The 13,702-nt window shown below is 36.3% G+C and overlaps 1 protein-coding gene across 1 annotated transcript in view; it reads left to right on the forward strand.

The window, feature by feature from the left end:
- PTPN22 (protein tyrosine phosphatase non-receptor type 22) overlaps positions 1-13,702 on the forward strand; it is a 56,388-nt gene that overhangs the window by 13,255 nt on the left and 29,431 nt on the right. The window contains exons 2-10 of the mRNA XM_065906692.1: positions 3,302-3,410; positions 3,676-3,752; positions 3,882-3,977; positions 4,397-4,435; positions 5,553-5,624; positions 5,741-5,800; positions 6,358-6,500; positions 6,992-7,058; positions 11,240-11,317. Of these exons, the coding sequence (XP_065762764.1) occupies positions 3,302-3,410; positions 3,676-3,752; positions 3,882-3,977; positions 4,397-4,435; positions 5,553-5,624; positions 5,741-5,800; positions 6,358-6,500; positions 6,992-7,058; positions 11,240-11,317 (741 nt within the window). The remainder of the gene's footprint in view (positions 1-3,301; positions 3,411-3,675; positions 3,753-3,881; positions 3,978-4,396; positions 4,436-5,552; positions 5,625-5,740; positions 5,801-6,357; positions 6,501-6,991; positions 7,059-11,239; positions 11,318-13,702) is intronic.

Consider the following 13,702-nt stretch of genomic DNA (forward strand, 5'->3'; position numbering starts at 1 on the left):
AAACTAGGATTTAACAAGTGACTATACACCTGCTTTTATATACATTGCCTGTGTCTGATTTAACTCTAGAAACAGAAAAAAAATGGTCATTAGAACAATACACGCTGGCATTTGTGGTCCAGCAGATAAGCAGACAGTGGCTGTCTGTTCCATTTGTCATTGTTATTTGGAAATAGCATACTCTTCTATACTTTGAGTTGTTATAATGATTAATGATCTATTTATTATTTAGAATCAGTTTAATTAGATTGTAGATATTTGATGATTTGTTGTATAATGAAGTCCCAACTAACAAATCTCTCATGACCCCAACTTTTTCCTTCTCCTTGCAGACTCAGCTATCAAGTTACCCTGAGCTAATTTTGAAATCTAATGATGAATTTGGATGATTTGTTGGAACAAATTTTTATTTTCACCTACCTCTCTTATCTCTGTCTCTCTTTGTCATCATTCCTTTATTTTAGATTCTCCCTTTCTCACCCATTTTTTTAAATGACTTAGTTATTAGTGTCCTTAAGTAAACTCCTACAGATAGATACACATCCTAATTATGTGAAAACTCTATATGAAATATAAACAATTAAGTAAAATAGTGATTCCCTTCTTTTTAAGTTTTTTTTTTCTTATTGCCAGTCACATGAGAAATTTTCTTTTTCTATTTCCTTATTGCTATCTATTAGTTTACCCTGTGGAAAAAAATAGTCCATAGTCATGGGTGAGAAAAGCAGAAGCAGTACTGGGTATATAAATTTTTATGAGAAAGGAAAGGAAACCCATAGTTTTAAAGAAGTGATGTTACATATAATTGTCAGTGACATCAGTTTGTACAATCTTGAAAGAACTTAGATATCAATCTTTGGGAGACTCATAACTGTAGGACAGTAGGAAATATGGGAAAATTAACTTGGGATCCAACTGAGGAGAATCAGAAAAACCCGGCTTAAGGAGTTTTTCTTTTTTTCTAGTAGCAAGAGAGATTAGATGAAGTAGTTTTTAGCATGAGAGAGATAAGGAAAGCAATACTTTAGTAAGATTAAGTTAGGATAATTATACCTCATAGATTTGAATGGGGAAAGAGAAAGGTGTGAAGATGAGTTCAGAAGCAACAGTAACAGTTCAAGCTTTAAGGCCTGAGTTAAGTTATCTCTAGGGACATAGGAAGGAGGCTGATACAAGATATTGCATGGAAAGAATCATTTACATTTGCTGACTGAATTAGAGGTGGGAACTGTGGGAAGCTGGGAACCGAAAGTAACTCTGTTTCTAGAGTATGGTTGCCTGGGATAAAGATGGTGCTGTTGGCAATAACAGTAGGGACGGTGATGATTTTAGTTTTGGATGTGCTCAGTTTGAGACATCTAAGTGGAGATGTCTAGAACGTGGTTGGAAATTCAGGACTGGAAATTAGTAATCAAATCTCGATGAAAAAATTTGAAAGTTATCCAATAGGGGTTGGAATTATAATTCAATGTGAATCACTTAGATACATTTTTAAAAACATTGGTATGTCTTCTGTGATGATGTTTCTGAGCAAATGTACTTAGTGAGAAGAGCAGAGTTGAGGACTTAACTTTGGAATGTTGGATAATTAACAATTAGAAGACAGAAGCAGGCATACAGGCATTAAGAAAGAATGCGAAGAGGGAAAGAGAAGTCAGAAAGGAAAGAGGAGAACCAGAATGATATAGACTAATAAGGGCAAAGGGAGGAGGGAATTTCAAGAAGGAAGTTAAGTTAAAGAGAATGAAGACTGAGAAGATGCTGAGGGATCTGACCCATAGGAAGTAATTAATAATCTTCACCTGGCCAAGTCATCATTAAATAGTGGGTAAACAATGAAAATTATTTTTTGCAGTTCAACTCAATAATTATTTACCAGCTACCACAGATGTTTTTCCCTTGTCTTTCTCAAACTGAGTAACAGTCAATAAAGGTTTCAGATCTACTAAATGAAGTTTCTTTGAGTCATAATGAGTTAAGATCTGGGATGAAGTTGATTCATTAGAAGGAGCCAAAGAGGAATTATCATTTCTTCTGACCCCAAATTTCTCTCTGTACTATAATATTGGCAAGTGAGAATAATTTTATTTATTTATTGTTTTAGTAACAATACCTTTTCTTTATTAAACAGGTACTCTGTACCAGTGCCACACATTTGATAACTCATTTAATTCACTCACAACTCTGAGACAAATATCCTCCCATTTTACTTAAAAAGCAACTGAGACACTGAAAGATTAAATAACTTGCCCAACTTCATTCAGCCAATACTGTGCCCATCTCAAAAGTATACGCAGGAATCAACCACAAAGCTGATTAGCAATACAGATGCCCACAGTGATTGCCATTAGTCATGGGATACAGGTCACAATACAGGTTAAGCCCTGACTCCAGTTCTAGGCTACCTCAGTTTAGAATTCTGAGCACTGTGTTTGGTAGTTTTGTGATCTTGGGGCACTTATTTCTCTGTGCCTCAGTTTCCTCATCTTTTTAAAACAGAGAATAAGGAGATACTTTTAAGGAGATACTTCACTGCCTTTTTCAACCATATTATGCTATCCTATGACTGACCCAGATGATAGTCTACAAATGAAATATGATACTATTTAAAGATTCATGTTTGGTTGAGGGATGGACTTGAAGTTTAGGTTATATAAAAGGATGACTGCTTTGGGGACTGAAATCTTGGAAATTTTGCTAACTAGAGAGGTGGTATTCACCTTAAACTCCATTTTTACTTAAAATAGTCCTGTAATAGCTGTAAAGAAAGTCAGTCAAACGTTTACTATCTGACTCTTTGGATGGAACACAGAATGTGTGTTATTTTTTAAAAAATATTCACTAGTTTCACCTCTAAGTTTTTTCTATTTGTAGCTCAGTTGCCTTAAGTGTGATCTTTTCACTTCTCCAAATGTCACTGAACCCTGTTGTCCTTATGCTCTGGGCTCCCTTGTGAATGGAAGTCCTAGAGGATACTATGTGTGAGTGTGTGTTACTTGTTCAGTTGTGTCTGTCTCTTTACAACTCCATGGACTGTAACTTGCCAGACTCCTCTGTCCATGGGATTCTCCAGGCAAGAATACTGGAGTAGGTAGCCATTCCCTTCTGCAGGGAATCTTCCTAACCCAGGGATCAAACCTGGGTCTCCTGCAACTGCAGGCAGATTCATTACGGTCTGAGCCACCAGGGAAGATAAAACAGCTGAAGTGGAATATTTGGGCAGAGGGGAAGGAAAGCTTTCTAGAGATAGCTTCTTGCCTCTTTTCCCTAGGATGATTGAATTATTGTGATTTTATTACAGACGCTGAAAAGACTATCCGCCAAATATAAGGCAGATAAAACCTATCCCACAACCGTGGCTGAGAGGCCCAAGAATATCAAGAAAAACAGATATAAGGATATTTTGCCCTGTAAGTTTCATTTCTCCCTTTAAACTTGTGCCTTTTCCCCAATTCAATCATCTTATCTCTTTTTAGCCATTGGTTGTTATTCCTAATCCTGGATCATGGCTTTGACAAATTAGTTTGCACTGTATATGACTACAAAAGAACATTCATTCATTCATTCATTCACTCTTCAATCACTTATGAGCATCCACTATTCACAGCACTAGTTTCAGACTTATAGAAGCCCTCTGACCAAACCCTCTTAACTAGTCTTTCTTTTGTATTATAGATGACCATAGCCTAGTAGAACTGTTCATGATAACCTCTGATGAGGATTCCAGCTACATCAATGCCAACTTCATTAAGGTACATTAAGTATTCTGTATTTCTCTAGGTCCTTAAAAAAGTGGGGGGTGGGGTGGGGTGGAGGAATACTAGATGAGAGGAAGAGTATGTTCTTTGTAGTTACCCCGTGTAATTTCTGTTCCCCTATAGGGAGTTTATGGACCCAAGACTTATATTGCCACCCAGGGACCTTTGCCTACAACTGTCCTGGACTTCTGGAGGATGATTTGGGAATACAGCATCCTGGTAAGTGCAGAGTTGCTTCTGTTACTATATTCTCTAGTTCTTAGAGATGTGGGGGGATAGGGTGGCAGGATAAGTGACTGGGTTTCCTATGTATCAGAATCATTGCTTTTTGGGGTCAGCTACTAGAATTTTGGTGTTCAGGCAACTTTTAGTCAAAATCACAAAGTCACTATTGTGCAGGGAAATAAAAGTTCTCTTCCTGACAGTCTCATTTGTTAACAAGAATTTATTGATTTGAATAGAGAAAAGGTAAGTGAGGACAGAAAAAGAAGGAGTAGGAGTAACATTTTGTAATTTATTAGGATTTGTTTTTTGGTTATAAAACAAAAAAAAAGAATGACACTTTTGGACTCTGGGACTCACGTATTAACTGCTTTTCTAACTGTATCAGTGTTTAAGTCTCTATTTTATTGCCCTAGATCATTGTTATGGCGTGCATGGAGTTTGAAATGGGAAAGGTGAGTTGCTGTTTAGTAAACCTAAAGGAAAAAAGAAAAAGAAGGGGGAAACTTGGTAGCAGAGTTTTCCTTAACTGTGACTTGGTAGACATTTATGCTCATCTTCCTAGTCTTCAGTTTGTGAATGCCAAATGATTCTCAAGGCTTTTTTTTTTTTTTTTTTTAACCCATGAGAACCTCTTTTGCCCATTTCCCCTGTGTTTTAAAATAAAAATAAAGTATACTTTTTAAAATAACAATTCATTTTCCTGTTGTTATTAATCAGACGTTTTAGACTGCCAGTCAGAGCTCCTATTGTGCCACTTGGCATGGCCTTCACCAACCACGTATGGCTGGTGAGCACTTGAAATATGGCTGGTGTGGCTGAGGAACTCAGTTAGCTTATCTTAATGCATTTAAATTTAAAGAATGATATTCAATTGAGTTATTGGAAAACCTGATTTGGAACAACTTGGGTATGTGAATCTTTTTCAACCATAGGTTTTATGAAATCTAAATGGATATAAAATATTTCCAATGAAAATTTAGCATAGCAATTGAAATGTGCTTTAAATATAAAATTCATACTAGATTTTGAAGACAGTTAAAAAATGTCAAATATCTAGTAACCATTTTAGATTGACTACAACTTGAAAATTTTTTTATTTATTGGGCTAAGATATAACAATTAACCCTACTATTTTTTTCATTTTTGAATGTGGCTATTAGAAAAATCTTAATTATATATGTAGCTTGTATTATATTTCTATTGAACAACACTCTTTGAACCTACTGTTGCCATTCTGAATTGATACAATTCCAATTAAAACCAAAGGAACTTGGGGTTTCAGTTAGATTGTATAGCTTTGTTTTAATCCTTTTGAAATACTGAAAATGTCAGATCCCTATTTCTACTTTTTGATACTTCCAGGAAGTCTTAAATTTGTATATCCTTTAAGGTTTGTTTTCCCATCTTTGGAAAATTCAGACTTGTGTTGAAGTCCAAGGGCATTAGAAATTCCTAACCTAGGGTAAAGGACACAGCTGAATTTGCTTCTGAATGGGGGATAGGGTTTCACTGTCCAGGAATGACTAGAATATATGGAAGGAAATCACCACCTTTTGCTTTGTGCAACAGAAAAAATGTGAGCGCTACTGGGCTGAACCAGGAGACACGCAACTGCAACTTGGTCCTTTCTCCATTTCCTGTGTAAGTATGATATCTATTTCCATTATGGCTGAGCAGATGCTCCAGAACCTACTTTATAGAGAGTAGTTTTTGAATATTAGTCTTTGAAATAACTAATATTTTGATTTACTTCTTAGGAGGCTGAAAATAGAAAATCTGATTATACAATCAGGACTCTAAAAGCCAAGTTCAATAGTGTAAGTATAGAACACTAAAGGTAAACTCAAAGCCTACAGAGACCAGGCAAGTAAACGTACATGTATGTGATGCAGTCTGCGGGGGATGGAAGGGCCTTTGATGTTCTGGATAGACCATAATATCCAAAGAGACCTTTGGTGGAATCTGTGTTCCCCAACCTATTTCACACCAATGGCCCACATACAAAATTATATTATTTCTAGGGTGAATAGAGGCTGGGAACCAACTTGAAAGCTCAGACTCCTCTGTTTCTCTAAGGCAAAGGGATTTAGTACCTCAGCCTGCGTGTGACTCGTTTAAAGGATACCAGTTGGGAAGCTCTGGTTTGGACCATTTTCATATCTACCTTCTCTTGTGAGTAGATAGGGACAGGCCAATAGTGAGTGACCTGAAATAACTTATAATTGTTCTTACAGGGCATGTGGTCTGTAGGGAAGAAGATTCCATAAATTGCAAAAATGATAAAGATGCTACTTAGTAAGACAGAGTAATCTTGTGATAGAATGAGGTGACATGCTAATCTTGAACTCTCCTTTTATTCTGGTTATTTTTATAGGAAACTCGAACCATCTATCAGTTCCATTATAAGAATTGGCCAGACCATGATGTGCCTTCATCTATAGACCCTATTCTTGAGCTCATTTGGGATGTGCGTTGTTATCAAGACGATAACAGTGTTCCCATATGCATTCACTGCAGGTATGATGCTGTTGTATGAACCTTCTCCCCAGAATAAACCAAATGTCACACTCAGGACTCCTGCTTTTAACCAAAGGAAGACTGACTTTGTTGGAATTTAAACCTTACATAGATGTAGGTTCCTAATTTGAGGCTCATTTTTTCCAGTCAGTCAGAAGAGAATCAAGTTTAAAAATGAGAATGATTGAAAGAGAAAGGTCAATAGAAGACACTTTGATAAATTCAATCTGAGAATTAATTTTTTTTTTTTTTTCCTGATAAATTACTTGCAGCAGCATAGCTCTAGAGACGTTTTGCTGTGATAACTTGCCTAAGACCTGTTCTGAGGCTTGGTGTAGTCTGTGGCAACTGAAAAATGTGTTCTGGGAAATGGTAGGGTTTAGACAGTTTCATGGTCTCTAGATTTCTTCTTCCTCAAATCTGCTGGTGAAATTTTTCAGCTACGATCCACTCTCTGCAACTATACATGCTACTGTGATCTTTCATTTCAGCGCTGGTTGTGGAAGGACTGGTGTTCTCTGTGCTATTGATTACACGTGGATGTTGCTAAAAGATGGGGTGAGTTTTTCTCAATAGGCACTTGCTATTTTCTTAACCTTGCTACTTTCAGATTTAGAAATTGTCTGGTTCTTCAAAACATCTGTCTTTAGGATTCTAGAATATTCACTTGTAGATTGGTTTTGTCAGACAATTAACTTAGTTCCTAAATTGGTGGTTCTCAAAATGTGGTCCCCAGACAAGAAGCATCAGTAACACCCAAGGGAACTCATTAGAAATGCAAACTTTTGGGCCCACCTCAGATGAACTGAAGCAGAAACTCTGGAGGCGGTGGGGCCGGCAAGGTACTTCTGGACAAAGTAGTTTTCATAACCACTGTCCTAAATCACACTTACCCTTCCTTTAGCCAGGTAACTTGCATTACAGAATTTCGCTGCTTTCTGTCAAACCTTAACATGAATCAGCCATAGGTGTACATATGTCCCCTCCCTCTAGGACCTCCCTACCATCTCCCTTCCCATCCCACCCCTCTAGATTGATACAGAGCCCCTGTCTGAGTTTCCTGAGCCATACAGCAAATTCCTATTGGCTATCTATTTTACATATGGTAATGTAAGTTTCCATGTTACTCTTTCCATACGTCTACCCTCTAATCCCCTCTCCCATGTCCATAAGTCTATTCTCTATGTCTGTTTCTCTGTTGCTGCCCTGTAAATAAATTCTTCAGTACTATTTTTCTAGATTTCATATATATGCATTAGAATATGATATTTGTCTTTCTCTTTCTGACTCACTTCACTCTGTATAATAGGTTCTAGGTTCATCCACCTCATCAGAACTGACTCAAATGCATTCCTTTTTATGGCTGAGTAATATTCCATTGTGTATATGTACCACAACTTCTTTATCCCTTCATCTGTCAATGGACATCTAGGTTGCTTCTGTGTTCTAGCTATTGTAAATAGTGCTGCAATGAACAATGGGATACATGTGTCTCTTTCAATTTTGGTTTCCTCAGGGTATGTTTTCCTCAGCCTAGGAGTGGGATTGCTGTGTCATATGGTGGTTTTATTCCTAGTTTTTAAAGGAATCTCCATACTGTCTTCCATAGTGGCTGTATCAATTTACATTCCCACCAACAGTGCAAGAGCATTCCCTTTTCTCCATACCCTCTCTAGCATTTATTGTTTGTAGACTTTTTGATGATGGCCATTCTGACTGGTGTGAGGTGATACCTCATAGTAGTTTTGATTTCTATTTCTCTAATAATGAGCGATGTTGAGCACCTTTTCATGTGTTTATTAGCCATCTGTATGTCCCCTTTGGAGAACTGTCTGTTTAGGTTTTTTCACCACTTTTTGATTGGGTTGTTTGTTTTTCTGACATTGAGTTGTATGAGCTGCTTGTATATTTTGGAAATTAATCCAAGTTGTTTCATTTGCTATTATTTTCTTCCATTTTGAAGGTTGTCTTTTCACTTTGCTTATAGTTTCCTTTGCTGTGCAAAAGCTTTTAACTGGGTCCCACTTGTTTACTTTTGTTTTTATTTCCATTACTTTAGGAGGTGGGTCATAGAGGATCTTGCTTTGATCTATGTCATCGAGTGTTCTGCCTATGTTTTCCTCTAAGAGTTTTATAGTTTCTAGTCTTACATTGAGGTCTTTAATCCATTTTGAATTTATCTTTGTGTATAGTGTTAGAAAGTTTCATTCTTTTACATGTAGCTGTCCAGTTTTCCCAGCACCATTTACTGAAGAGGCTGTCTTTACCCCATTGTATATTCTTGCCTCCTTTGTCAAAAATAAGGTACCCATAGGTGCATGGGTTTATTTCTGAACTTTTTTTCTTGTTCCATCGGTGTATATTTCTGTTTTTGTGCCAGTGTGTTGATGACTGTAGCTTTGTAGTATAATCTGAAGGCAAGAAGGTTGATTCCTCCAGCTCCATTTTTCTTTCTCAAGACTGCTTTGGCTATTCGGGGTCTTTTGTGTTTCCATATGAATTGTGAGATTTTTTGTTCTAGTTCTGTGAAAAATGCCATTGGTAATTTGATAGGGGTTGCACTGAATCTGTACATTTCATTTGGTAGTATAGTCATTTTCACAATATTAATTCTTCCTACCCAGGAACATGGAATATCTCTTCATCTGTTTGTGTCATCTTTAACTTCTCTCATTAGTGTCTTATAATTTTCTGTGTACATTTCTTTTGTCTCCTTAGGTAAGTTTATTCCTAGATATTTAATTCTTTTTGTTGCAGTGGTGAATGGGATTGATTCCTTAATTTCTCTTTCTGATTTTTCATTTTTAGTATATAGAAATGCAAGTGATTTCTGTATATTGATTTTGTATCCTGCAACTTTGCTAAATTCACTGATTAGCTCTAGGAATTTTCTGATACTATCTTTAGGGTTTTCTATATACAGTATTATGTCATCTGAAAACAGGGAGAGCTTTACTTCTTCTTTTCTGATCTGGATTTCCTTTATTTCTTTTTCTTCTCTGACTGCTCTAGCTAGGACTTCCAGAAATATGTTGAATAACAGTGAAGAAAGTGGACACCCTTGTCTTGTTCCTGATCTTAGGGGGAATGCTTTTAGTTTTTCACCATTGAAAACAATGTTTCCTGAAGGCTTATCATAATGGCCTTTACTATGTTGAGGTAGTTTCCTTATATATCCATTTTCAAAGAGTTTTAATCATAAATGGATGCTGAATTTTGTCAGAGGCTTTTTCTGCATCTATTGAGATTATAATATGGTTTTTAATCATTCAATTTGTTAATATAGTTTATCACATTGATTGATTTGTGTATATTGAAGAATCCTTGCATTCCTGGAATAAACCTAACTTGATCATGGTGTATGAGCTTTTTGATGTGTTGCTGAATTCTGTTTGCTAAAATTTTGTTGAAGATTTTGGATCTATGTTCATCAGTGATATTGGCCTATAGTTTTCTTTTTTTGTGCTGTCTTTGTCTGGTTTTGGTATCAGGGTGATAATGGCCTCATAGAATGAGCTTGGAAGTGTTCCTTCCTTGGCAATTTTTTGAAAGAGTTTTAGAAGGATAGGCATTAGCTCTTCTCTAAATGTTTGATAGAATTCTACCATGAAGTCATCTGGTCCTGGGCTTTTGTTTTCTGGGAGATTTTTTATCACAGCTTCAATTTCAATGCTTGTAATTGGGTTGTTAATAATTTTTATTTCTTCCTGGTTCAGTCTTGGGAGATTGAACTTTTCTGAGAATCTGTCCATTTCTTCCAAGTTATCCATTTTATTACCATATAGTTGCTCATAATAGTCTCTTATAATCCTTTGTATTTCTGCATTGTTTGTTGTAACCTCTCCTTTTTCAATGCTAATTTTGTTGATGAGTCTGGCTAAAGGCTTGTCAATTTTGTTCATCTTCTCAAAGAACCAACTTTTAGTTTTATTAACCTTTGCTATTGTTTCTTTCATTTCTTTTTCATTTATTTCTGCTCAGATATTTATGATTTCTTTCCTTCTACTAATTTTTTTTTTGTTCTTCTTTTTCCAGTTGTTTTAAGTGTAAAGTTAATTTTTCTTGTTTCTTGAGGTAGTATTTTATCGCTATAAACTTCCCTCTTAGAACTGCTTTCACTGCATCCCATAAGTTTTGAGTTGTCATGTTTTCATTGTCATTTGTTTCTAGAAATTTTTTTATTTCCTTTTTGATTTCTTCAGTAACCTCTTGGTTATTTAGAAATGTGTTGTTTAATCTCCATGTGTTTGTGTTTCTTACAGTTTTTTTCTTGTAATTGATATCTTCGCTCATAGCATTGTGGTCAGAGAAGATGCTTGATATGATTTCAATTTTCATTAATTCACTGAGATTTGATTTGTGACCCAAGATGTGGTCTATCCTGGAGAATGTTCCATGTGCACTTGAGAAGAAGGTGTATTCTTCTACATTTGGATAGAATGTCCTGAAGATATCAATGAGATCCATCTCGTCTAATGTATCATTTAAGACTTGTGTGTCCTTATTAATTTTCTGTTTTGATGATCTGTCCATTGGTGTGAGTGAGGTGTTCCCTCATTATATTTTTAACTTCAGACATTTGATCACCCAATGTGAAATCATTCTGAAGAGTTTCTTCAGTATTTCATAGGCTCTAAGTAATGGTGCAAGTGATGAAAAACCTCGTTAGTTTTAAAAGTGCATTCTTCTTTTCTAGACAGGAACAAAGGAGTAAGATATTTTTTCCTTTTCTTTGATAGATAATTCCTGAGAACTTCAGTGTTTTTAGTTTGATCCAGGAAATGCGAACACAGAGGCCTTCATTAGTTCAAACTCAGGTATGGACTATGGGGAATAATATAACATGTCTGAGTCTAGTTCCATCTCTTTATTTAGTAACAGCAAGGCATCCAAAAATAGCTGACTGCTTTACTATCAAGGATTTTGGTCCATTTCCACTTCCTCTAACTCTGAATATCCCAATATTTTTCCTGTATACCTTGCCCTGGACCAAAATCCTTTCATTCCTTATATTTTATTGTCTGTTCAGAAAATATTAAGAAAGCAATATAACAGTTCTTACAAAGGATATTCAAAAAACCTACAAAACTATTTGACCTATTGGAAAGAAATAGCTGGGTCAGGTTAACCTGAAATTTTGTGGTGGTAATTCATTTCTGAAACCATACAAAATTAGAGATTTGTAATTTCTTCTTCAGGAGGTGGTAACAGAATCTGGAGAATTACATTATTTTCTTCATTTTAGAAAATAATAAAAAGTTTACAAATCATCCATAATCTTGTCACCTAAAGAGAGTCACTGTTACTATTTTTCTATAGTTTTTCCTGGTCCTTATTGTATGCATATTTAAAGAAATTTTTAAAAACTCCATAATTACAATATATTATATATATGATTATATATGAATCATAGTATATGATTAACCCACCTCAGATTGCTCATACCTATTCATTCCATAAGAAATGCTTTCCACCTGTTCTCTCTTCTCCAGTTCACATTCAACCTCTTAGGTGAAACATTCCCAGCTCAAATCTCTCACATTCTATAATATTTCAGCACCCATGTATGTGTTATCTCACTCAGTCGTGTCTGACTCTTTGCGACCATGTACTTCTCTATCCATGGAATTCTCCTGCCAGGCTTTTCTATCTAGTATCCAGAATACTGGAATAGGTAGCCATTCCCTTCTCCAGAGGATCTTCCCAACCCAGGGATTGAACCTGGGTCTCCTGTATTGCAGGCAGCTTCTTTACCATCTGAGCCACCAGGGAAGCCCAACACCCATATTTTATACATATTTCAACACCAATAATTTTACCTATATTTCTAAATGGTCTCCGTCTTTAAGATAGAGTTTAGCATTCGCCCATTCATTCTTTCATCAAACATTCATTGGTTTTTATTAGGTAAGAAACTTTTTTCATGGTGACTTTTTTCTGATGACTCAGGGATAAACAATCTGTGTACAAAGCAAGAGACGCAGGAGACATAGATTCCATCCCTGAGTTGGGAAGATCCCCTTGAGGAGGGAGTGGCAAACCACTCCAGTATACTTGCCGAGAAAATCCCATGGACAGAGGAGCCTGGTGGTCTACAGTCCATAGGGTCACAAAGAGTTGGACACGACTGAAGCAACTAAGCACACAGCACATTTTTGCACAGTTTGTTAGAACAATTTCTTATTGCTAAAATAATAAGACCCTAGTGTTTAAAGCCGGAGAAGGCAATGGCACCCCACTCCAGTACTCTTGCCTGGAAAATCCCATGGACAGAGGAGCCTGGTGGGCTGCAGTCCATGGGGTTGCTAAGAGTTGGACACGACTGAGTGACTTCACTTTCACTTTTCACTTTTGTGCATTGGAGAAGGAAATGGCAACCCACTCCAGTGTTCTTGCCTGGAGAATCCTAGGGATGGGGGAGCCTGGTGGGCTGCTGTCTATGGGGTTGCACAGAGTTGGATACGACTGAAGCAACTTAGCAGCAGCAACAGCAGCAGTGTTTAAAGCACTTACAAATGAATTTGAACACAGGTTTAGAAGTAAAACAATTGGCAATGGTACTTTAGATATTTTTATGTAAAAGTTGTAAATCAAAGGGAAAAAATTAGAGCTATTATAATATAAACCTTCTGTTTGGCCCACACAGGTTTTCCGCTAATATTTAGTGGAAAAAGAGAATTCTTTTTCATGTGTATGACTGTAGGTGCTTTCTATATTCAACCTTTAGGGGGAAAGTTTATGTGAAATGAAAGCATTGGCTGGTTTAAGACTGTCAGACTTAAGAGAAGGCCAATCCATGTAGAAGTATAAAGATTCCAGGAAGTATGCAACCTAATTGTATAACATTAAACTGTATTACTGAATCAATAAGTAAAGTCATACATCATTTCAGAAAAAGTCCATTTCAGGCCTATATGTAAGAGTTGGAAGACAGCTGACATAGTTTTAAGTTAGCTTTCACATTTTGGCATTATCAACAACTATTTGGGCAAATAACTTACCTGCTGTAGCTGCTTGTTCTGATACCACTCTAACCAGGAAATAGCACTGTAACCAGATGAGTGCTTCCTATCTGATTTTCCTGTCTTCTTTAGAAAAAATTGAAGAGTGGGCCAATGGCTGTGTTGGATGATACAGTCTCTGTACTATTCTCCTGCTACAATTATTTTTGACAAAAGTTATATTTTGTTTGTATACAATTG

Source organism: Muntiacus reevesi, chromosome 1, assembly GCF_963930625.1.
Source record: "Muntiacus reevesi chromosome 1, mMunRee1.1, whole genome shotgun sequence".
NCBI classification, from domain to species: domain Eukaryota; kingdom Metazoa; phylum Chordata; class Mammalia; order Artiodactyla; family Cervidae; genus Muntiacus; species Muntiacus reevesi.